The 24631-nt window shown below is 57.8% G+C and overlaps 6 protein-coding genes across 6 annotated transcripts; 2 read left to right on the forward strand and 4 right to left on the reverse strand.

Moving 5' to 3' along the window:
- Positions 1–979: 979 nt before the first annotated feature.
- On the reverse strand, positions 980–15989 carry MDN1 (AAA ATPase midasin; the record flags this gene model as incomplete). The annotated part of the gene is made up of 2 exons (XM_066773523.1): positions 980–8618; positions 8689–15989. 2 exons carry the CDS (start codon positions 15987–15989, stop codon positions 980–982), a joined length of 14940 nt encoding a protein of 4979 aa, XP_066636090.1.
- Positions 15990–16254: 265 nt separating this feature from the next.
- MNP1 (mitochondrial 54S ribosomal protein bL12m) lies at positions 16255–16908 on the forward strand (the record flags this gene model as incomplete). The annotated part of the gene is made up of 2 exons (XM_066773524.1): positions 16255–16476; positions 16579–16908. The coding sequence occupies 2 exons, from the start codon at positions 16255–16257 to the stop codon at positions 16906–16908; spliced, it is 552 nt and encodes a 183-aa protein (XP_066636091.1).
- A 408-nt stretch (positions 16909–17316) lies between these two features.
- Positions 17317–18255, reverse strand: SLS55_002039 (uncharacterized protein; the record flags this gene model as incomplete). Its single annotated transcript, XM_066773525.1, has 3 exons — positions 17317–17712; positions 17832–18008; positions 18100–18255. 3 exons carry the CDS (start codon positions 18253–18255, stop codon positions 17317–17319), a joined length of 729 nt encoding a protein of 242 aa, XP_066636092.1.
- A 653-nt stretch (positions 18256–18908) lies between these two features.
- SLS55_002040 (uncharacterized protein) lies at positions 18909–19484 on the reverse strand (the record flags this gene model as incomplete). Its single annotated transcript, XM_066773526.1, has 1 exon — positions 18909–19484. One exon carries the CDS (start codon positions 19482–19484, stop codon positions 18909–18911), a length of 576 nt encoding a protein of 191 aa, XP_066636093.1.
- A 1116-nt stretch (positions 19485–20600) lies between these two features.
- Positions 20601–21618, forward strand: PRO3 (delta 1-pyrroline-5-carboxylate reductase; the record flags this gene model as incomplete). Its single annotated transcript, XM_066773527.1, has 2 exons — positions 20601–20640; positions 20726–21618. The coding sequence occupies 2 exons, from the start codon at positions 20601–20603 to the stop codon at positions 21616–21618; spliced, it is 933 nt and encodes a 310-aa protein (XP_066636094.1).
- Positions 21619–22340: 722 nt separating this feature from the next.
- On the reverse strand, positions 22341–24591 carry SLS55_002042 (uncharacterized protein; the record flags this gene model as incomplete). The annotated part of the gene is made up of 2 exons (XM_066773528.1): positions 22341–22361; positions 23161–24591. The coding sequence occupies 2 exons, from the start codon at positions 24589–24591 to the stop codon at positions 22341–22343; spliced, it is 1452 nt and encodes a 483-aa protein (XP_066636095.1).
- Between the last annotated feature and the right edge of the window lie 40 nt (positions 24592–24631).

Genomic DNA, 24631 nt, shown 5'->3' on the forward strand with positions numbered 1-24631 from the left:
TGGCGCTGGAATCCGTGCTCTGATTGTATTTTTACTATCTTGTGCATGTTTTCAATTCATATCCATGGAGACTGAAAGGCTCATGCTCCCCACGTAGAAGCATCATGTCCTCGATCGAACTCTTTCTCAAACGACTATAAGGCCTTCCGAGCACATCCACTAAGCGCTATGGCGAGTTTGATTGTTGAGCGCAGCGACTTCGAACTATCCACACAAGCGAAATTTATTCGCAGCCCAACAACTCCGAATTTTATTCTACCAATAGAAAAACTGTTTCAGGTTCCAGAATACACCAAGTCGGTCAGAGAGTGATGAACGGGTGCCACTTTACTTGGCTTCCCATTTGTCTCTCTGTGTCAATGCGCCGAAGCCGTTGCGAACAGTAGCCGGGTTCAACTATTCAATTTCTAAACGAAATATCTGAAAGCAGGCGAGAATGACGCTTTCCTGAGCAGCTACATACAACCGCTCTCTTCTCGTAATGATACATCTCAGTCGGTGCAATCTACCAAGGCTACCACTAACGTCAGATCTCAGGCCTTATAGTCCCTGCGTAGGCAGTCAAAACAGATATTCAGATATTCAGATGTAGGTGGGATCTTGAGACTCCGTAAAGATAGTTCTCGACACAGGACTCGACAACCTACGTAACTGAGAACATGCCAGTGGGAGTGCCGGTGGACGTGGTCGGTGAATCGAGCCGACTGAGGAGAGAAGCGTCCATGAAGTCTCAATTCCGGCTGCTCTCCACAAACACACATTCGCAGAAGCAATCAGATGCAATAAAACACAAACTTTTTCTACACCCGTTACCAATACAAAAAAGCTAAACCCACCAGTAAGCACCACAAAAGCAGTCTCCAAAACGCCCCTTTCTAGTCCGCGAAGACCCTTTTCCCTTCTTCCTTTCTTCTCCTTTTTTATTTTTCCTTTTTCGTTTCCCTCTACCAATCCACCACTCCTTCACTCTCCCCCTCAATCAACCCGCCGTATCCACCACCTCGGCAAACCACTGCCTCAACGCCGTCGACAGCACTCCCGGCAACTCTCTCACATCCCTAACGACGACGTACCACCTGAACGGGAACGTGTCCATGTACCTCCGCTTTACCACCTTGCCGTCGACGAAACTGACGTCCAGCAAATCCAGGACACTGTTCTTCTTCATCATCTCCTGTCCACCACCACTGCCTCCTGCCTCACCACCAGCACCACCAGCACCACCAGCACCACCAGCACCCCCATCCACAACCACAAAAACAATCATGATCCGCTCCTCCTGCGCCTTCCGCACCAACCGCGCCACGTCGGCATGGCCATCGCAAACGCCATCCGAAATGACGACAGCAAGCTGCCACAGCTCCTTCGCCGCGCCGCTGGCCCTCAGGCGGGCCTCCGCAAAAACCTCAATGACGCGTTGAATCAGGACCTTGACGTCCGTCCTCTCCTGGTCAAAGCCGAAGCGCCTAAAGACGTTGACGCCCGCCTCAGCCCCAGTGAACGGCTTCTCAAACGGCCAAGCGACGTCGACGGCGCCGCCAAACCTCAGAACCGACATCTCGCCGGCCTCGAGGGTGCTCAGGGCCTTGCTGACGAGGGCGAGCGTCTCGAAGGCGAGGCCGGCGACGGCGCCGTCGGCCATGGACTTGGAGTCGTCGAGGGCGAGGGCGATCTGGTACGCGCGCTTGGACGGGAGCGAGCGGCGCAGCCAGATCTTGTCGCGCTTGTACTGCGACGCGATGTACGGGATGATGGCCTTCATGTTGAGCCGCTTGCCCGTGCGGTGGCCCCCGCGCATCTTGGTCGCGAGCGTGGGCGCGAGGATGAGGCGGAGTTGCTCGGTGAGCCCCTGCGCGAGCGGCCGCGTCGACGCTTCGTGGTGCTGCCAGAGGGCGCGCGCCGAGTCGAGGGAGCGCGGGAAATCATCGTCGTCGGTGATGGCGGCGGACGAGAGTTGGTGGTCGACGGCGTCGACGTCCGAGTCCGAGTCGGATAGGTCGGGGGGTTGGAGTGAGTCTTCGCGGTCGGCGTCGTGGGTGCCGTCGCCCGGTTCGCCCATGAAGGCGTTGGGTTGGCCTGTGGGTTGCTGGTCTTGGTCTTGCTCTTGGGCGGCGGGCGCGTCGCGCTGGTCGGCGTCAATGTCTTCCATCGGGACGTCATCCGGCTGCTTATCCTCGTCGGCCTCGACCTCGGCGGGTAGGTTTTCAGGTAGCTCGGCCCTGTCGTTGACATCCTGCGCCATCTCCCTGTCGAGCGCACGCGCCTGGTCTTCCTCAGCAGCGCCCAGTGCCTGCGTGTCAGCCTCAGCTTCTTCGTCCTGCAGATGCTCGAAATCCGCATCCGCCATGTCGACGTCCTTGTCCTGTTGCTGCTGCTGCTGCTGCTGCTCATCTTGCTTCTCGGACGCGTTCTGAATTTGCCGCTGCTGGTTGTACCACTTCTCGAGCATGTCGCCCAGTTTCTTGAACGGCTGGCTCTCGGCCGACTCCTGCGTCTCTTCTTCGTCCCGGCCGACGGCGTCTTGCTGCGATGCCTTGCCACGAGCGCCCTGCTCCTTCGAGTCTTGTTGCTGCTCCTCGGACGCCTCGCCTTCGGCACCATCCTCACGCTGAGCGCCGGCGGTCTGGTCCTTGTCGTCGTTCTTGTCTTCGTGCGCGTCCATGCCCAGACCGGTCTCAGCAGCATCATCATTGTCAGCCTTGTTGTCCTGCGCGTTGTCGTTGTTGTCGTCGGCACCCTTGAGCTCGCCTTCGTCGACTTGCTCCTGCTGCTCCTGCTCTTCGGGATCGGCGGCCTGGTCTTCCTTGTCTTCGTCCGCCATCTCGTCAACTTCCTCCGGCTTCTGGTCGAGGTCGACGGGCGCCTCCTCCGGCTCTCCTCCGTCTCCCTTGTCGTCATCCGGCGGCGCATTCTCATCTTCGCCCATCGCGTCGTCCAAGCCGTCGTCCATATCGCCAAGATCTTCGTCGTCGGCGTCCGACTTCTCATCGTCATCCATGTTCAGATCGTCCGGCAGATCCAGCGTCTCGCCCTCCTGCATGTGGGGATCGACGGGCTCCTGTTCGTCGGGACCACCGATCCTCTCTTCCTCCTCGGCGCCCTCCTCCGGCTCTTCGTCTTCATTCTGCTCGCCCTCGTCGCCGTCCTTCTGTTCTTTTTCTTTTTTCTTCTGTTGCTGCTCGTCGTCCTTCGCACCCGCAAGTTCATCCTCATCCTTGCTCCCAAACTCCTCGTTCCCCTCCCTATCCTTGTCCTCGTCGTCCTTGCCGCCATCATCCCACATCTTCTCATCCACCGCACTGGGCCCCAAATCATCCACATCGCCCGCCTCCTCATCCATCTCATCCTCATCCTCCTCATCACCACTTTCCTTATCATCCCCCTCCTCATCCTCGCTCTTCTCCTCGCCCATCCGCCCCTCCATCTCCTCCTCCCCCATATCCACCGCATTGTCCTCCTGCTCCTGCTCGTCCTTCTCCTCCTCCTTATCTCCATCATACTCCCGCGCCAATTCCGTCAAGTCCTCATCCTCGCCAACATCCTTACTGATATCCTCCGCGCCCTCGCCTTCACCCAGCCCCGTCCCGCCCTCGAGCTTATCATCATCGCCCTTACCGCCCTCACCCTCCTCCTCCGACGGCGTGCAGAACCCCCGCGCGCCGACGACCAAGAACGCCTTGGCGAGGCGGTACGCGAGGCGGGCCTGCGCGGCGTGCAGACGGGCGAGGCGCGCGCGCGCGCCCGCGACGGCGCCGCGGTACTGCGTGATGAGCGGCGAGAGGGCGGCGAGCAGGGCGCAGGCGGCGTGGAGGCCGTTGTTGTCGGCGGCCGCGACGTTGCGGAGCTGGTTGAGGACGCCGCCGTGCAGGGCGGCGGTGATGCGCGGTGCGTGGAGGGCTTTGCAGGACGCGGCCAGGGTGGCGCTTTCGGCGGCGAGCCAGGACGGGGCGGAAGGCGGTGAGTCGGGAGAGTCGGTGGTGGGGAGGGTGGCGTGGGTCTTTTCGACGTCTTGGATGGAGCCGAGGATGGCGTCGAGGGTGGAGAAGAGGGTGGTGGCGAGGTCGGCGATGGAGGTGGTGGCATCTTGACGGGCGTTTTCGGTGACGACGCCGTTGGTGGTGTTGCTTTCGAGCTGTAGCCAGGGGAGCAGTTGGTTCAGCGTCGCCTCCAGGACGGGATGTTGCTCGCGCCACTTGACCACGTCCCGCTTGGCCTCCTCGACAACGTCGTCGACACGGCTCGCGAGCTGCTCATGAGCGGCGGTCGAGAGACCCTTCGGCAGGGCGGGAAGCCCGTCGATCTCATTGACCAGTTCCTCAAGCGACTGCGCTCTAGACAGCAGGCCCTCGACGACCTCGGTGAAGCCAATCTTGCCCAGCTGAGCCTGAGCGCCGACGACGTGCGCCGCAACCCTAAGCATGGGCGCGATCCACGGCAAGCCGCCGGCTGGACGGCGCGACGCATCATCTCCGGGCACGACCACCGCGGACGACGACGAGACGGCCTTGATCTGCTCGACGGTCCGCCCCAGCGCTTCTTCTTCCTCCAGCACCTTCGCGACGACCTCGCGCTGCTTGAGCGAGGCGTGCAGCATGCTCTCGAAGCTGCCAATGCACCTCGCGACATCGGCGTTCGTCAGATCGCCCGAATGCTCCCTCGCGACGTCGCGCACCTGCCGCATGAGGTTGAACGTCTTGTGCAGGTACTCCTCGGCTCCCCTGGCCACGCTGCCGTCTGACGAAGACGACGACGACAATTGCGGCAGAGTGGGCAGGCGCGCCAGCACCTTGGCTAGGCCGTCCTGCTTCTCCAGCACGTCCCCGCCGACGTGGCTGCGGAAGCCCATCTCGCGCAGCTCCTTGAGCGTGTCGGCGAACAGCTTGCGCTTGCGCGACTTGAGGTGCTTGACCTCGTTCTTGTTGTCGTCCGTCAGCTTCGCCGGCGTCGCCTTCTGCAGCTCCGCGATGGACGTCTCGAGGATGTCCAGGAAGTCTTGGATGTAGGCGGCGCCGTCGCTGGTGGTGGTGGTGACCGTTCCGCCCTCGCCGTCTTTGCGGGATGCTGCTGCTGGTTGTGTCATCCTATGCATGAGCTTGACGGTGGTGGAGAGGTCCTTGAATCTGGAAGGCCGCGTCGACCAGCCGGGCACGTACTGCTCGCAGACCTGCAGCGCAGCAGCATCGACGGCCGCATCGACCGGCTGGGCGGCGGCGGCGGCGGACGCGAGCGACGACTTCGCCGGCTCGGGAAGATCTTGGCTCAGCACGGCGTCGACGGGCTTGTTGAGGATGTCGCGGAACTTGCGCACGACGCGGAAGAGCTTCTTGTGCGACGTCTTCGCGCTCTGCCGCAGCGCGTCGATGTTGCGGTCCTTCCAGCTGGCCACCTTGAGCACGTTCTTCATGTCCTTCTCCAGCGCGGCGCGGCCCTTGGTGACGATCTCGCGCACCGGCTGCGCGAAGCGCATGAAGTAGCGGATGAAGTTGTCGAGGGCCGTGCGGACGGACCTGACCGACGGCTCGTCCACTTCTCTCAGCGCGAGCTGCTCTCGGAACTGCTCGAGCAGCCGGAGGCGCTCGTGATACTGGCCTGCCGTCGTGGACAAGGCGAATTGCTCTAGCGTGCTGAGGAGTTCTTGGACGTGGTCTTCCATGGCGGCCCCCGAGCCGAGCGATTCGGTCGCAGCGATGATGGTCTGGTAGGCGACGAAGAACCAGCCCTTCGCATCGTCCTTGGCCTTCTCCACCTCGATGTCGAAGAGGCGCGCCCACGTTGTGAGTTCAAGCTGACGCCAGCTGACGAGCAGGCTCGTGACCTCATCGTACAAGGGAGCCGCGCTGAATTCCCTGCTTGCCACCTGCTGCCATTGATAGATGCATGCATGGAGCTTCTCGCCCTTGGTGAGGAACTTGGCGACGGGCTCGACGTGGCGGAAAGCGAGCAGCTCGTCGGATTCCCGGAGAACGTCGGCAAGGGTGGCATGCTCGGGCCAAACCTCTTGGATCTGGCGGAAGCGCTTCTGCACGCGGTGGATGAGAGCAACGAGCTTCTTCGCCTCGCTGACATTGGCGTCGGTGTAGAAGTTGTAGTGACGAGGCGAGGGGTTGTCCCGGAGAAGATGCTCGCTCTGCTTATTGAGGGCCAGGAAGATTGCCGGGAGCGACGTTTCGAGACCACTCCGACCGCTGGTTTCAATCTTGCTGACAAACTCCGTAGCCTGCTCGATCAGAGCTTTGACCCTCTCCGTAGGATTCTCGCGGTTGACAAAGATATCGGCATGGCAAACTGCCAGTCTTCGCGCCAACTCTTGCGGAGACTCGGCCGGTGCAGTAGGACTGTTCCCAGCATCACCTTGTTGCTCGAAGTCAGGGAACAAGCTCTGCAGTTCCGCCTCAGTGGCCTCCTCTTCCACGTCGAGGCCACCCTTGAACCGGTAAAGACCGGACTGCTCCGCAGCCTTCTCCTGATCAGCCTCCAGCTTCTCCTTCCACTGCTCGTAGAAGCTGCGGAAGATGTCGTGTGCCAAATTCCGATCGTTGATCGAAGGCGTCTTCTCCGGCTGCACGCTCAACTTGACCGCAAGAGCGCTCAACGCGTGCCAACGGAGATCCACGGGGTTAGTTTTCCGGAACGCAACAGCATCAGACGCAGGCACCAGTGCACTGGAGCTGCCTCCGAAGAAAGGCGTATGTGTCGCGACATAGTCGAAGACCTCAGCACCGACATCGGCTCCATCGTCGCCGGCGGCAAGAATGACACCGACCCTCAGGCACTGCAAGAACGTGATGACCGGCGCGGTGATGTCGTCATAGCCACGGTACCCTTCCGACAGCCTCTTGACAATCTGCTGAATGTTCATCTCCAGCGTCGCGTCGCGCAGCGCCCCCACCTCACCCGCATCGACTGCCCTCACCAGGCCGTCCAGCACCCTCAGCAGATTGCCGAATTCGCCCGACAGCTGCGCGAGCTCCGACAGCGGCGGTCTCGCGATGGCCGGGACCGACGGTTCGGTGCCCATGGCTGCGATATCCTGCTCGACGAGGCGTGTGCGCAGATTGACAGTGCGGCCGGTAAACGCCTGTTCGAAGCGGCGGAGTGCAGCAAGGCTGGCGGCAAGTCCGTCACGGTGGGTCCCGAAGAGGCTGCGCTCAACCAGTGGGCGGAGCGCGGGATCGAAAGGTCTGTCGGGCACGTAGAGCCAGAGGAAAGCGATCGCCAGGCTGATCCAGGCTTGACCGGCATTGACAGCGTTTGCACTGGGGTTGGCTGCATAGTCAAGGCTGTGCTGGAGGAGCTTGAGACCTGTGCGGAGGTAGTGATCCTGCGGCAAATCTTCCCGCAAGACGACAGCGGTGGCTGTACTCTTTTCGTGGTTCAAGAGCTCTGAATGTGCGTCAACGAGCTCCTTGAAGATACGCTGATGCAATCCGGCAAGGAGTGAAGTCTGGTCTTGAAGGAGGTCGCCAGAGCGGTGGACGAGAGATTGGCCAAGAATGTCAATCTCAGACCTCAGCAGATCCATCTGCGCCAAATTAGCGTCGTCAAGATCGACGACGTCCTTCAACAACTTGACATGGTATCCACCCTTCAGCGCAACAGGTCCGATATATCCGTAAGCTCCAAGGTACGTCGAGATCCGGGAGAGCAAGGCTTCAGCAAAGCTCTGCGCCGTCAACGGCGTAGCACTCGTTGGTCTCTGCGCCAAAAGTGTCAAAGTGGGCGTGGTAGAATAATCCTTCGACTCTCCCGCAAGCTGCGCCAAATCGGAGAACTGGCAGATGCCCTCGAAAGCTTCTGTAAACCAAGGCTTGACCATCTCCTTGCCTTCCCTGACGGCCTTCTCCACGTCGTTGATGGCAACCTCCAGCTCGCCGATCAGCTCACGAATTTCAACATCCTGACTGCGTGCAATCTGCATAGCGCCAGCCAGGGTTGACCGCACGCGAGCCAGGTCGGCCAAAGGCGCATCAGTAAGCCAAACGGAGGCATCTAAGCGGTCCGCCAAAGCCTCGAGTTTGAGCAGTTTGAGCAGGCCGTCGTACGTGGGCGGGGTGTGAGGCTTGAACCGGGTCCAGAGCAATTCCATGCTCAAGCCCGTCGACAGCTGACTATCGAGCTTGAGAGAAGCAAGACTCTTGGCCAATTTCTCCTGAAGTCCGGCCAATCGAGGTTCCTGCAGAGAAAGCAGTTGTGAAAAGACCTGATGACCGATGGCGAGGCAGACCTGGAACACGGCGTCCTCGACGGCCACGGTGTTCGTGAGATTGAAGAGGTCGAACCAGAATTGACGGATGGGTTTGATCGAGCCGAGCACGTCCTCATCAACGAAGCCGCCCTGCAGAACCTCGAGCACCCATGCAGCCAGCGTGTCGAACACGGACTGCAAGAAAGGTCCCACACCCACGAACGGGTCTTTGCTCGACTTCGACGCAGCCTTCGACGGCACCAGGCTTCTACCCAGCCTCGTGCGATCCCTGATCTTGACTTTGCCGGCCTGGTCCGTAGTGTGCTGCAGCAGAGTCTGCATCTTCTTGAGGTCCATGCAAAGATCGAGCAATCCTCCGAGCAGGTACGCGTCGTTGGAAACGTCAGGCGAGTGATCGGGACGGGCAGCTCCGCTGTACAGGACGAGGGATTGGTTGTTTAAAGGATGAATTGTCTACATACGCGCAACTACAATCAGCATACCTATCCTTTTTCTTGTTAGGAGAAGCGAGGCCACTGACCTGCGCGTTGATGAAATCTTGACTGGCCCCCATAAGTTTTGTGGTGCCACCCATCAACTCCAATGCTTTAGAAAGCCACTCCTGTGGAAGCTGAGAGAAAAAGTTCATGCTCGCTTGAAGACATTCCTCCAGTCGAGCGTCCCCAGGCAGGCTGAACAAGCCATTGGAAAGCTGTTGATAAAAGCTTCCAAGGCGAGTTGAGTCTTCTACGGACAGGTGGTCCAGCGAAGCAGCTACAAGAGAATCGGTAGATACTTCATCATAGTTGGTCCGACCGAGGAAGTCGACATGGCGGAACCTGTACATTGCTGATTCAAAAGCGAACGCATTGAGGTCATCATTGCTTCCGGCATCTTCATCTGATGTAGGAAGCAAGAAAAGCTCAACTGCTCTGTTTCTCATGGCACGAGAGAGTTCACCATGACGTGCGTCCATGGTCATGAATATACGGAAGTTGGGGTGCGGCTTGACAATCTTGGCCTCGCCATCAGCTGTCGAATGTTCGTTAATGATCAGATATCCGTTGGGCTCCAGCAGTCCGTTAAGCCTGTCGAGGACGGAAGAGCTGCAGAGATTGGCATTATCTAGAACAAGCCACTTGCCCTGCTCCAAAGCTTGAACCAAAAGGCCATCGACCCACTGAAACCTAGCTTGGTCAACGACAATGGCTTCTTTTGCGAGGGCTTCAGCTTCTGCGGTTAGTTCTCTGATCTCCGGACGACCATCCCGTGTTTGAAGCTGTGTCAGTGATTGATGAATGGAATCAAAAGAAACTTGAGAGAGGTCGACTGGAGAAGAAAGACGGACGAGACTGAGGAAAAGAGAGGAAAGTTCAGAGTCTCCCTGGACCTGACCTTGAATGACAGACGAACGCGAGAATAGACGGAGTTGTTCAAGGAAACGAAGCACTTGTCGAGAAGGATCGACTTGTTCATACCCACCGACGAGATCCATGGCATCGATATCGGCATTCATGGAAGACGTGACCAACTCGGCGCCTACGGCGGAGGCGAGTTGCTTGACGAGACTGGTCTTTCCAGAGCCCGGTGGTCCGACAAGAATGACGGGCCAGTTGAGTTGAACCGCAATCATCATCGATTCCATGACCGCAAGCTGAGACTTCCTCGGTTCATGTCTGGACGGAAGATGCTGGAGAAGATGGTGGCGGGGGAGTAGTCCTAGTCCTACCTGAATGTGATCCTTGCCTAAGTTGTGGAAGTAAGTTCGCTCAGGAACGGTTGACTTGATAGCTTGCTCGAACAAGGTGATAACGCATTTCCGATCATGCTCTGATCTGAAGCGCTGTGTAATGACGGTATCCAGGAAATCTCTTGTCATGCCACTTGGAAGTAGACCTTGCTGGGAGGTAAGCAACTGCAACCATCGCAGCGTATCTCTCAGGTTGAATTCCCAGGGACCACCGAGCGCTCCGAACTTCCGGTTGGTTACTTGGGTGTCCAGCTCCGAGATAAATCCCGTGAGAGTCTCAATATCCCTTTCGGTAGTCTCCGGGAACTGTTGCTTGCAGATAGTGACCAGATCCTCGAGTCTGAAGACATCGGCATAAACCACGGTGAAACGGTTGACGAAGGAAGCTGGAAGACCCTTCCTACCACCTCCTTGGTGGTGAGGATTCTGCGCTGCAAACACCCTGAAGCCGGGGTTCTGATGGAAGGTTTGATCCAGCTCAGAGATGTAGACTTCGCCACGGTGGTCAAGACAGGCGTTGAGACCTTCAAGCACAGACTGCGACGCCAGGTTCATCTCATCGAGCAAGACCCACTCACCGTTCTTCATGGCCTTCAGGAAAGGAGCATCCTTCCAAGCGAAAGTACCTGCCTGGGCTCCCTCGACTGGCACGTCGGATCCGAACAAGTCCATGAGATCAGTCTGCTCAGACAAATTGATACGCGTGAGAGGCATGCCCACAGCTTTGGAGATGGCGGTGACAAGAGTTGTCTTGCCGACACCAGGGTTACCTTCCAGAAGAATTGGCTTCGGCAATTGCAGCGCGCGAAGAACTCTCATGGCGTTGGACTTGGTAGTTGGCGCAGCCATGGAAAATGAAGGATCCGAGACAGCCTTGCCGATGCGGGAAATGGCAAAGTCGCCGACGGACAGCATCGAGTCGGAAGTGCCAATGGCTGCCGGGGCGAAGTAGATGGCCTTTGCATCTGCATTAACTAGCTCGCTGAGCTTCTCGAGGCAGGTGGCGCGCTCCTGGTCAATATTGGCCGCGGAGATGGCAAGTAGAGCCGCGGGATTTGCTCCGAGTGTGTCAATAAAGACCATTGCCGCACCATGGACGACTCCAAAAACTGGATCTGTAACACCACAGCGGTTGATGAAGTGGACCCATGCAAGGGTATCACGGATGGAGATGGATGACGCAGCAGAAGTATTAAACTTCTCGTTGAACCACTGAGAGAAGTTGACAATTGTCGAGGCGTGATCGGCTGCCGATGGCATGAGCTTGGCCTTCACAATCTGGGTGATGTCGTCCAGATCAGACAAAGCGGGAACGTAGATCTCTGTGAAACGGTTCCGCAGGGCTGGAGAGAGCTCCTTCTTGCCGTAGTCACCACCCGGGTTCATCGTTGCCAGAAACTGAAAGCCATCAGATGCGTTCACGCTGGAGTCCGTGGGGCCTTTTTCCGCCAGAAGAATGTTGCGAGACGACTCGAGCACACTGTTCAATCTCTCCAAGACCGAGTCGTCAGCAAGCGAGATTTCATCGAGCAAGAAATATTGCCCTGTCTTCATTGCAGTCACAAGACTGCCATCTGCCCACTCAAACAAAGATGCAAGCTTGATGCGTTGAGCGTGAATGTTCTGGCGAGACTCGCTGCTGAGGCGCTCCGGTTGCTCCTTGACAAGTTTGTCGTAGAGCGCCAACAGGTCAGCCCCGGCGAGGGTTGATATTTCGGATGCCACTTCAGCCTCCTTGAGAAGTTCACCAATGTCCTTGGCAAGCTGCTGTTCCAAGAACGCGCGGTTTCGGATAGGCCTTTGGGCACCAATGAGGTCTCCAGTCTCGGTGTTCTGGTGAGCATTGACAATGAAGAGCTGCTTCGCGAAAGCATCCGCGAGCATCTGACACACCGTTGTTTTACCACAACCAGTTTCACCCACCAGCAAGACCGGTTCGTTATGGCGGAGGGCATTGGCAACCAGAGCATATAGGCGGCGCATTGCGCGAGTCCAAACAACGCCATCGGAGGAGACATTGTCTTGGTATAAGCGCATCTCCGATGATCGCTCGGCAGAGTATAGCACGTCCTCTTCGATCTTGGTCTGTTTTATGACCTTCTCAATGATCTGCTTGACAGCCAGACGCTCTTCTGCTTTTCTTACACGTTCAGCAAGAAGCATGTAGCCTTGTTCTGCCAGCTCCTGCGACGTTTCGGGTGCGCGCATTGCCCATCGGAACAAATCACGCAAAGTGGCGAAACTCTTGGACTCGAAAAGACGACTGGACTGCCGGAGGATCGATAGCTCTCTGTACACATTGACAATGTGCTCACACCACGACCGAGGAAGCTGTGTCCGCCGTTCGAGAATGTACTTCAGCTCATTGACAGGTATGTCATCGAAGTGCAGTTCTAGGAAACGGTTGCGGAAGGCGCGCGAAAGAGTCTTTCTTCCACCGTAAAGGCCAGCTGGATTCTGCGTTGCAAAGAGCATGAAGTCCTCATGGGGCCGAACAATCTCCTGAGTTTCGGGGATAAGAAGCTCCCTGTTGTCGTCCAGCAAGCGGTTCAAGGCTTCCAAAACATCGGTGGGAGCAAGGTTCAGCTCGTCCAGAACAATCCAGTGGCCTTCGCGCAGAGCTTTGACAAGGATGCCTTCCTGGAATTGGAGCTTGCCGTCATTGCCAGAGACGTAAGTACCCAAGTATTCCTGCAAATCGGTATGTTCATGGTTGTTGATACGGACAAACTTGTTGCCGGACCTCTTCGCAAGATACTCGATCATACTCGTTTTACCGGCAGACGTGGGACCTTGGATAAGCACTGGGAAACGACGAGTGGATGCGGCACGAATAAGGTTCGTGAGGTTGCGCCAAACGAAGTTGGTAATGATGTAGTGCTCCTCCTCGGATGACTCGAACCTACCCCGGCGAAGCCATTGCGGGTCTTTGCCTGCTCCATCGAGCCACTTCTCGAAGTTGGCATCATCCACCGCTTTGCTGATGCCCTTCTTTTTCAGGTCATGATTTCTCCGACCATCGTCCCGGCGAATCTGGACGTAATCCCGTTCCTTCTCCGCAGGCTTCTGGAGGGGCGAGCCGAGTTGGGGCTTGAGGTATTTGACAACCGCGTCGGCAACAAGATCCTCAGAAGACTTGTCAAGAAATGTGAGAAAGCTCATGCAGAATCCCTCGTACAGAGCTCTCCGAAGCGAATGAAGGGGTGCAGTGTCCAAGGAGTAGATCAATGTCCGAGTAAGCGTACGCAAACTGAAGTGAGGCTTCTGATTTGCACCATCTACCAACCTGTTCTCCGCATTCAAAGCTTGGATATGCAAGTACAAGTTGGCAACATCCGCCGAGATTTTGCGGTCCCTGTGCAGGTACTGGTCCAGGTAGGTCTCCACCACGCTCTGCAAGCTCTTGAAGTCGCGGTCGGGACTTTCGACGTACAACTCCGTAAACCGGGAACGGATGCCCATCGGAAGGTCCTTCTTTCCAACGTCGGTTGCAGGGTTCATGGCTGCGAACACACGGAAATTGGGGTGAGCCTCGATTCTCTCGACGTTGCCGGTCTCGGTAAGGAGAATGGACGGCGTGCCTCCAGAGCCACCAGTGAGCAGATCAGCTAGCGCTTCGAGAGTGTCTGGTGCTGCCAGATTGATTTCGTCGAGGAGGACCCAGTCGCCATTCCTGACAGCCTTGACAATATTGCCTTCCACAAACTTGAAAGCAAAAGCGCTTGACTTGTTGGCAATCTGGGACTCGACAAGCTTGAGGTCGTTTGCAAAAGCGTCCCACTCGGATTGGGAAAAGGACGCAGGTAACTTGGGCTGCTTTTCAACCTTGCGCTTCTTCTTCTTCGGCTGATCGACTTCATCAGCTTGAGGCGCCTGATCGGGTCTTGAAGCCTTGACTGCGTCATCAACCATACGGAGAGCTTGCTGCCAAAATTTACAAACAGCCTTCCAGCGGCCTTTTGACATGTGCTCGTTCAGTTGGTTGAGAAAGAGACGGTTCTTCTCCTGGGAGAATGTGGACAGGAAGAGATCGTCGAAGCGGTCCTTCATTGGCACCATGATGCTACGAAGGTTGACGGGCTTGAAGCCGCCTAGCAAATCTCCGCTTTCGCTTTGTTGCGACAAGTTGAACACTTCCATCCTCCGGCCAAGCTCGGTAGCGAGATGTTGGATAGCAGTGGTTTTGCCGGTACCAGTCTCACCAACCAGCAAAAGTGGCTCCTGGTGGTTAACAGCCACCGTGATTCTCTCCAGGAGACGACGAGTATGGTCGTTGGCAGCGAATGGCCTTTGGTCCACGCGCCTCTTCCGTTGAGATCTCTTTACGGTAGCCCGGCCGATGGTAACTTGGGCGGCATCATCAGTCTTGTACGCAATTGTGCGTTGCAGAAGAAGATGGTCTCTCTTCTGTGGATCGACATGCAACTCCCGGGCAATGTTCGCAACAATCAACTCTCGGGCTGGGCCATATTCCAGGCTTCCGGCGAGACAATCGACTGCTTCGAGAAACATATCGTCCAAATTCCGAGGGTTAATGCGACTGCACCACTTGAACAAGTCGCGCGAAGTAACAGGCCGAATCATGCCAGACCTGCTGGCCGTGAAAGTCTTCTCTTTTGACAGCGCCTGGAGGCTACCGTAGACGCTCATGATCTGGGGCACCAGAGCCTCCGGAATATTGGAGAAGGCCCGCTGGACGATTTCTCCAAGCTCTTCCTCGCGGGGCATCTCAATACTGATGCGCTCCCAGAAGCGCGTGCCAATCATTCCAGCGCCTGGGACAATTTGCTCACCGCGAAGGTTCAGGGATGTCCGAAGGGTTGCGATAATCTTGAAGCCGCGTGCGGCACGAACGACTTCACCTCTGCTTGGGATGAGGAGCTCTCCAGATTCAATGAGAGGCAAAAGCGTGCTGATTACATCGTTCGGGGCACGGTCCAGATCCTCGATCAACACCCAGCGTCCTTCCCTCACCGCGGTGGTCAGAACACCGGGCCTCCAGGTGAAAGTGCCGGGGGTGCTTCCGGTTGTGTACATGCCAATAAGAAGTTTGGCGTCGCTCTGCTCGTTGAGATGCAGTGTCACCATGGACTCAAGCTTGTTCAGTTCTCGCGCAAGATGGCGGAGTATCAGTGTTTTGCCGGAACCAGCAAGGCCGGTCAACATGACAGGCTTGTCACCATTCAGGCTTTTGGCCACAAAAGTAAGGTTCCGCACGGTCGTTCCAGTTGGGATGAGCTGAACGCCCTCCGCAGCGGAAGGAGCGTCGGACCGGGGAAGCAAAACGCCATGGATTTCAGCGGTATGAGGGCCAAGGTCCCTTTGCGTGATTATTCTGCTAATCTGCGGGGACAGGAGGTACGCCTCACGCGCCAACCGCGCCTCCGCGAGATTCTTCTTCACCTCCGTATACCGCTTCTCTTCCCAAAGACTCAGGAACCGGTAGTCAATTGCCTTGCCTTCCCAGTCACCGCTGACGGGCTCTTGGCCGACGTATCTGGATATCATTTCCTCCTGTGCCGCGTCGGCAGCATGCAAGTACAGGCAAAGGCAACGGATCGCTAGGTATCTGACGGTTCGGTTGGGATGTGCGAGCAAGGGCTGAAGAGATAGAGGTTGAATGGACCGCCCGAAAGTCTCGTTGTCGCATACGAGAAGGCGGAAAAGTCCAAGGAGAAGGCTGGCCATGCGATCACTCGCAGCTGCGTCTGAAGCTTTGGAAGCATCATACTGCAAAGCCGAGGCGATCTCGGCTGCTCCATGAGAGAGAATAGTCTCAGCGATGTCTGAGAGGTAGGGCGCAAGTTGTAATATGCGGGCGTAAGCGGGGATGATGTCGGCGGGAGGGTACGAGGTAGCCCAGAGCGCGCGGATTTCGACGAACAACGGCTCGAAAAGCGCGAACAGGTAATCGGTGTGGCGCGGGTTCAGCGCCTCGCGGGCAAGGTCGGCCAGAAAGTCGCGATTGGAGCTCGGGCGGAGGAGGGAGCGCAGCTCCTCGGAGACCCCTTCGGGGCGCGCTTGAAGCGCAGAGATGCCCCAGCCGCATTCCATGGTCGCGCTCCGGAATCTGAACCAGGAATTGGAGGTAAAGAAAAAAGTTGCGCGGCGGCGACGGGCGATTTGGTGTTTTCGTTGGCCGCTCGCCGGTAGCCAAAATAATTTCTGAGGGCAAGAGTGATCCGTGCACCCTATGCCCCGTTAGGCAGCGGCGAGCCTTGAGATTTTGACGGCGGGAAACACGCACCACCACCGACTTCGACCCGCGTAGGAACGGCAATTGCACCCTCTCCCACCGCCAATCCCCCCAACACCCGCCATGTCGCTCTCGTGCCAGTCCGCGCTGCGCGTCTGCGCCCGCGCTGCCCGCGCCTCGCCCGCCCGTGTCTCCGTCTCCCGCCTGCAGCACGCCCGGAGATGGCAGTCCACCGACGCCGCCGCCGCCGCAGCAGCTCCCGCAAACCCCAAGATCGCCACCATCGTCGACCAGATCAGCCAATTGACCCTGCTTGAGACGGCCGACCTCGTCTCTACCCTCAAGGTGAGTGCGGGGGATCAATGCTGCCTCTCGGGCGCGTCGGCAGGCACCGTGATGCGCGAGAACAGACCCGTCCCGCTAACCCGCTTGCCCGCAAAATGACAGACGCGCCTCAACATCCCCGACATGCCCGTCGGCGGCTTCGCCGCTGGGCCCGCCGCTGCCGCCGCAGCACCCGCCCCCGTCGAGGAGGAGGAGGCTGCGCCCGCGGCGCAGGAGAAGACGCTGTTCAACCTGAAGCTGCAAAGCATCGACACGGGCTCCAAGCCCAAGATCATCAAGGAGGTCAAGAGCATGCTGGGCCTGTCGCTGGTGGACAGCAAGAAGTTCGTCGAGAGCGCGCCCAAGATGATGAAGGAGTCGGTTCCCAAGGAGGAGGCCGAGAAGATCATCGAGACCATGAAGGGTCTTGGCGCCGTCGTCGTCATGGAGTAAACGATGTTTGCTGTTGGGGGGAATGAATGTATGGAAAAACATGGAAATGGAAAGCTTCTAGAGTCTAGATTGGGCTCTATCCAACATGTGCTATGCGCGGACGGGAACCCACGAAGCGAAAGGCATGGTCGAGGTGTTATTTTGGGACTGTATTTGTATAGATGGATTCTTTTTAGTGTACAAATATGGTTTGCGTAAGGCGGGTATCAACGCCGGGGTATGGAGGCCTCGCAAACCTCCAACACTTGAAAAATAACAAAGGTCCATCACCACTCTAACGCCGTCATGATGCAGCCGTGAACTTTATCCAGTCCTCAACTCCCAACAGGCAAAGCCAATTCCCTCCATTTTTCCTTCCCAAAACGCCAACTTACTCACAGGCCGAAGCTCAAGCTTCCGGTCGAAGTCTCAAACTTCCCGATCAAACGCAATGGCCTGCCTCCGCTCCTCTGCATCCTCCTCGGCCGCGATATAATCATCCTCGCCCACATCACTGCTCTCCTCCCACAGCTTCTCAAACTCGCCATCGTTCTCCGGGTCGACCTGCCAGATGACCTCCCTCAGCCTCTTATGCCTCTCGCGGTCTTCCTCGATCCGCTGCTCCACCTGCCGCTTATCCAGCCGGACAGCACCATTGCCGCGCGGCGTGTGCTTCGCGCTGCCGGGCGGGCCGCCGCCGTTTGCCGCGGACGGCGAGCGCGCGACGGCGTCGGCGATGTTGTTGTCGCGCTCTTTGAGGCAGTCCTCGAGCTCTTGGACGGTTTGCGGGAGGAGGACTTGTTTGGATTGGAGGCCGGCGAGGACCTAGATGGACAAACGGCCAAGCAATTGTCGTTAGCTTCGCACCCAATTTCCCTAGACCCCTCCTCAGCGTGGACTGGGCGGGCGAAGAAGAAGGAGAAGAAGAACAGATCCTCACTCACCCTCCTCACGACCTTGACGTTCGCGGCGCCCGAGCCGTCCGGGGGCGCGACGGCGTCGATGACGCGCAAGATGTCGCGCTGCATCATGCGCACGAACTCGAGGTGGCTCTCGCGCTGGGCGACGTCGCACAGGTGCTCGATGAAGTACATGATGTTGGCGCGGTTGTTCATGTTATTCTGCTCTCGGGCACGCCGTCAGCTCCCATTTCCTTCCTTCTTTCCTTCGTCCCTCCTCTTCTCTCACTACACGGGAATTTTCTTCTCTCACCCTCTCCAGCTGCTCCAGGATGCACGAGTGCAGGTCCTCGTCCATGTCGCGGTACTTGAGCGCGTAGTTGGCGGCCTTCTGCGCCGACGTCACCGAGGCGTTGAGGTGCTGCAGTTGGCTCGTGAAGCGCATGCGCACTTCGAACGGGTCCGCCATGGTTTGTCGATCGGGAGGGAGGGGCGGTATTATGCGCGGGCGGTAATGCGGGGCGGGGTGTGTATCAAGCTTTCGGTTGGGGTAGGGAACGAGCGACGGCGGTGGTGGTGGAGGGGCGTGTGTTGGTTGGCGGGATGGAAGCTCTGATGCTCGGCGCGCACGGCGGGTGGGCTAGGCGCGGCGATGCGAAAGCTTGGCCTGCACGCGCGCGCGCCCCAGGTGGTGGCGTGCCGAGCACTGCATGATCAACGGCCATCATTTCGATTCGCTTCCCTTGCACCCATCGTAATCGACTTTATCAGGGAGCAGCCGAAAATCATTGGCAATCTCGAAAATCAATCTCATGATGTCTCACATGCATAACCAATGTTTTGATCCACTTCTTCCATACTGGCAATTTGCTCGACCAACTAACTTTTGTTGCGATTCAATCGGGCAGCTTCCGACCGCCCTGTCCCTTTTTTTCCCTTTCTACAAACTCTGGGTATCCTGAAAGAATCTAACGGGAAAAAAAAAACAAAAGAAAAAGTCAAAGTCGTGGTCCTGATTACATTAAGCACTAGCAGTGCAGCCAGCATTGTCGTGGTGGGTGGTGGTGGTGTTGCGCAAATCATTAGCACCACCAGCGATCGACCAATCAACCAATCAATCAATCAAGCGATGCTTCCATCCGAGCACACCTCCTCGTCCGCATAAGGGATGTGCCTGTAGTACGTGACCTCTCCCGTCTCGCACCGGTACTCGAACCAGCCGTCCGTGGTCTGGCAGTAATTCCGGCCCGCCTTGTCGATGCCGCACGCGGCGATGCTGCCCAGCACCTCCTGCTGTCCCTGCTGCTGCGGTTCCTCGTCGTCCTCGGTGCTCCTCGCCGAAGCAGTGCTGCTGTCTGCGCTCTCGACGGGGGAAGCCTCCTCTGTGGTGTCGTTGGGGAAGTTCTTCGGGACCATGATGTGTTTGATTTCGGGCTTGGCGCCGCTGTCGTCGGTGATGTCGAAGACGGAGACGTCGTCGTCGAGGTCGCGGTTTTGAGGGAGAGTTCTTGTTGCCTTGCCGGTAGAGCCGGAGACGGCGACTTCAGCACCCAAGAACAGTTTGGTCTTGGGCGCGATGGGAGCGCGCTGCTCGACGCGGTGGATGGATTGTGCGACGTTGAAGTTTGCGACAATCGGTGCGGCTTGGGAGATGGAGATGGCCGAGAAGACGGCGATGTTGAATAATGAGGAACGCATCTTGTTGGTTTTGTTGTGATGTGGACGAATGTAAAAACTTTGGTAATTGCAGAGATCGTAGCCAGCGACAGAAAAGAATGTAGCGATTGACTGGAGGAACGAACGTAGTTTCGCACTGGAGGGAATCGGAGCAGTATATGAGGGTATAAACATTGGTGAGGCTGGCCGTTAGATTAAATATCGAATTCTCGACCCAGACATGGGTCTCTCCGCTGTATCACCAACGAAGCACATGTCCGCAGCCATGTCTGGCGAGACGCGATCCATTCGCCGCCAGGGTCTCCTCTTTCCGCCTATAGTCCGACGCGCGCGGTAAATGGTGAAGCGGCCCGTCCCCGCACATGCCACCCTGTGTCGAGTGGGTCAAAAATAGAGCCGTGCTATCCCAAACGGGCGCCGGGGAAGCGAAAGAAGGAAATTCCAAGGGGCGCCTGAAAACGCGAAACAGGCAAGTGATGGACGTACAACAGCCGTGATATAGCTGGCCGAGCGGTCTAGGCTCTCCGGCAGGATCCGATCGAGAAGGCCATGGATGGAGGGACATTGAAGTACTGGCCGAGAGTTTCTCAATCGTCTGACATTCCCGCCGCATGCCGAGGATCGCCTGCCAGGGGCCACAAAGTTTATCGTTTGACATCGCGTGTTCAATGCGAATAAAGCTACCCACCGCTCGCGTTTGAGATTTTGCCATCTGCCGGGGCCGCAGGAGAAGGGAGGCTCAACCCGATTTGATTGGCTCTGGGCGACGCAAGGCAATGCCGCATTGCCTCGGAGCCGATAGCACGTCGCATAAACGGTCGAGAGCAGCTTTCAGGCGCAGGGGGGGCGGAAGGTCGAGCCGAGCATGGTGAACGAATAGATGGGCGGACAAGACGGATGACAAGAGAGGTGCACAAGTCGTCTGTCAGGAACGCGACGACGACGTGTGGCTGACTTGCATCTGTGGCTGCCGGCGGCTTGCATCGGCCCCGCCAGAGCATTTTCCGCACCCCCGCCTGCGACATTCGGAGCTCTCCCCCCACGCTCAAAACTTCCCCGCGTCCCAAATCCACCTCCACCTGCCATTGCACCTCCAGCAATACCCAGATACCCCGGAAATAGCACCTTAAAGCAACAATGGCGGACAACGGACTCACCCTCACCGTCTTGGGCTGCGGTACGTAAAACCTCCAGCTCCACAAGCTACCCTCCACCGAGCAACAGCAGCAGCATCATAGCTAACACCTCTCCCCGCCCCCCAGGCGTCATGGGCAACGCCATCCTCGGCGGCATCATGGCCGGCCTGACCGACCCCTCCGGGCCCTCGACCGCCGACGAGACCGTCCCGCCGAAGCTCCCCACCAAGTTCATCGCGTGCGACGCATGGGAGGGCGCGCCGAACGCGATCCGCAGCGTGCTCGGCAAATACAACCAGCCGCTCGAGATCCTGGTCAACGACAACCTGACGGGCGCGAAGAAGGCCGATGTGCTGCTGCTGGCGTGCAAGCCGTACATGCTGCAGGAGGTGCTCGGCGCGGCGGGCATGCGCGAGGCGCTCGAGGGCAAGCTGATCATGTCCATCCTGGCCGGCGTGTCGGTCGAGCAGATCGAGCAGACCATCTACCCGGACGGCGTGCCCGCCACCAATGCCTGCCGCGTCGTGCGCGTCATGCCCAACACGGCCGCGCTGGTGCGCCAGAGCATGACGGTCATCGCCCAGCCCACCCCGCCCCTGTCCTCCGACCAGACGGCCCTGGTGACGTGGATCTTCAACCGCTGCGGCAAGGTCGTCCAGCTGCCGCCGCACCTGATGGACGCGTGCACGTCGCTGTGCGGGTCGGGTCCCGCGTTCGTCGCGCTCATCCTCGAAGGCCTGGCGGACGGCGCGGTGGCCATGGGCATCCCGCGCAAGGAGGCGCAGCTGATGTCGGCGCAGATGATGAAGGGCACGACGGGCTTGGTGCTCGAGGAGAATCGCCACCCGTCCATTCTGAAGGATATGGTGTCGACGCCGGGCGGTTGCACTATTGGCGGGCTGCTGACGCTGGAGGAGGGCGCGGTGAGGGGCAATGTTGCGCGCGCTGTTAGGGAGGCGACGGTTGTTGCGAGCCAGTTGGGTCAGGGTGTGAAGAATGTCAACGGGACTCGTCACTGAGGGGTTTTCTGCGAGGGCTGGTCGCGCCGGCGTTCAAAGTGCGGAGGCTTCAGAGGCGGTGATTGGGAATGTTTATGAGATACGACGGGTATCAAAGGGATGACCGAAAGTCATGATACAAAAAAAGTGTCCGAAGGAGATGAAAAGAAAGCATTGAACAATTTTTAAGCTAAAGAGTCGGTGGAAACCACATGCAGTGACTGCAGATATCTCAAAGTGCCCGAGCTCCAGAAATCGAAGGCGAAAACCTTTGCTACCTGTTAAACGCCGTAGAATCGAAGGAGACATCATCACGTCACTATTATCAGTCTTACTAAAACTCTATACTCATGGTATTTTCTAATAGTCGGCTCTAGTATTGAAAAACGATTCCGCGATACGGACACTGAAACAACTTGTTTAAATATCAACAGCCAAGCCATAAGGTAATCTTTAAGACACGAATGTTTTAGAAACTAAGTTTAGCTAATTCTAAAATGAAACCATTACAAACATTATGCTCGGTCTCATGCTTAAAATAAATAATGACACAATCTTCTACAAAAACTCAAACATCTATAATTAGATTCCTAGACTAAGGCACTAACGCATTAAAAACCTCACTTACTCTTCCGATTAACCTAAACAACACAGCTTTACCAAATCATCTGCCGTTTTGCTCACTTCGGTTCCGTATCGTCAAGGTATCTAGTTCGCGACACGCTGACACCACACACGTTATCTCACTCGTACACCTTGCCGACCTTCAAAGGCCGAGAAAAAGAGACAGTTGCGATATACTTCCCCGTACTCGCACAAACAAACAAGACGAGAAGGACAAGTATGTATGAAGGGAACGAATCCCATTTCATACCAAAAAAGAAAAAAAAATTGATGAGTCGTCAAAAGATACACTCACTCCACGTTCAGGTAACAACAGCTCGAATGAACAGTTCAATTACAAAAGTACGGATGTCTACAAACGAAGTCGTCTAAAGGCCCCTCTCTCCCTTTCCAAAGGAAGCATTTTCTCCATGGTGGTATATCCCGCAAATCTCTGCGCAAGAAAAAAGAACTTGTATGACAACAAGAAATAGAAAACACCATCAGATCTTTCGATATTGGCCCGTCCCAAAGCCCAGGAAAGGGGCGAGAGGTGTTGAATGAGCCCCAGAAGGCCCTTCTCGCGAAAAGGTCTCCCATGTTTGCGCCGAGTGAGCAGCAGCAGCGGGAACTGTTGAGCTCGAAGCCTCCATCGAACGGTAACAGTCAAAGTTGCCGTCAACGGGGAAGGGAAGGGGGCTGGGCTCCAGAGAGCTCGCCTTCCGCGGCGGCGGCGGCGGCGACGACGACGACGACAAGGCCCAGCCGCCATAAATCGTCCCATCACAAAAAAACCAGCGCAGCTCCGCTCCGCTCCCGTCATTCTCCAACCCCTACCCAACCTAATCACTCACTATCACTCCCCTTCCCCCCACCGCCACCACTACCCCCCTTCAACCACGCCGGCCTCCTCCCGACCCCGACCCCGACCCCCCTCCCCCACGGCCTCCGCAAATCCACCTCCCCCTCCTCATCATCATCGCTCCACTCCGGCGCGTCGCGATCCCACTCCTCCTCGTCGCTCGCGGCCACGCGGTACGCGTACGCGCCCTCGTCCCTCTCGTCGTCGCTCGCGACCTCGTCTTCGGGGTACTCGTTGGCGTAGAAGTCCTCGGCGTTCTCGTCTTCGTCGTCCGTGTCGAATTCCTTGTCGCTGGCGGCGGCGGCATCGGCGGCGTCGGGATCGAGATAGGTTTCCCATAGAGGTTGCTGGTCGATGTCGATGACGAGGATGCCGATGTCGGTGGTGGTCGTGGGGAGTGGAGGAGGGATGGTGGTTGTGGTGGTTGTTGTGGATGATGGGGGGTTGTTATTGTCGGACGACGGCCCGTCGTAGCGGATGTACGTGTCGTAGACGTAGTCGCCGTCCTCCGAGTCGTCGCTGTCCGATTCGTGCTTGGTGTCGATATCCATACCGTCGGCGCCGTTGTTGTTGTTCTTCGCCGAGGACGAGAAGCGTTCCGGATGGCGGTCGCGGTAGCGCGGCGTGGCCTTGGGTTGGAACTTGAGTTTCTGCGGCGTGGGCGACGCCATCGTCGGCGGGTAGATGGGCGTCGGCTTGCTGGGGGTGGTGGTGGCTGCTGGAGCGGCCCTCTCCTTTTGCCCCTCGGCGTGCTCGACCTCCTGCGCGAACTTCTGCATCTCGGACAGCAGGCCAGGGTCGACAGGGGCGGTGCCACCCTTGGCGGATTTCTTGTTGGTGTTGTTCGCGGTCGCAGCCGTGGCGGGAGTGGAGGTGGGAGTGGCACCGTTTGTGCCCACGGCCGGACTCGCGCTCCTCGCCGTCCTGCCGGGCCGTTTGAGCGTTGTTGGTGGTTGCTGGTGCGGCTTTGCACCTGGTTCATCGTCGCTCATCTCGACATCCGGGCTGTTGCTGCTACTAGCTGCGCCAACGGCTGTTGCGGTCCTCGTCTTCTTCGGCTTCGACTCGACGAGGGTGGCGACATTCTTGCGCTTTTGGAGCGGGCCGCCGGGGCTCGACGAGGGGCTCGGGGCGGACTTGGTGGAGAGGTGGAAGCGCCGGGTGGCAGTGGCGGGCGCCAGGATCTTCCGGTCCGAGATGGAGGAGGGTGCGGGAGAGGCTGTGGTCGTCGTCGGTCCGGGGGAGGCGGTGGTGGCCGTGGTGGGACCGGCGGCGGCGAGGCTGGAAGTTGCACCTTCGGCCACAATGGAAGCGGAAGCGCCCCCGACAGCGGGATCCTGCTGCAAGACACGCCTGAACTCGGCGGGGTGGGACGAGGCGGGCTGATCGAGGGTGAAACGGCGCTTCTTGGGGTCGTCCTGCTTCAGTTGCTGCTGCGGAGTGTAGTGAACATGCAGCGTCTCGACCGGCTCGTCCTGTCTCTTGCGCTTGATGCGCACCGTGTGCGGCAGCATGCGTTGCTGCGACATGCTGGATGGTTGAAGGGACGGGCGGACTGGACCCCACCCG

The sequence above is a fragment of the Diplodia seriata genome, assembly GCF_021436955.1.
Source record: "Diplodia seriata strain FDS-637 chromosome Unknown scaffold_2, whole genome shotgun sequence".
NCBI lineage: Eukaryota > Fungi > Ascomycota > Dothideomycetes > Botryosphaeriales > Botryosphaeriaceae > Diplodia > Diplodia seriata.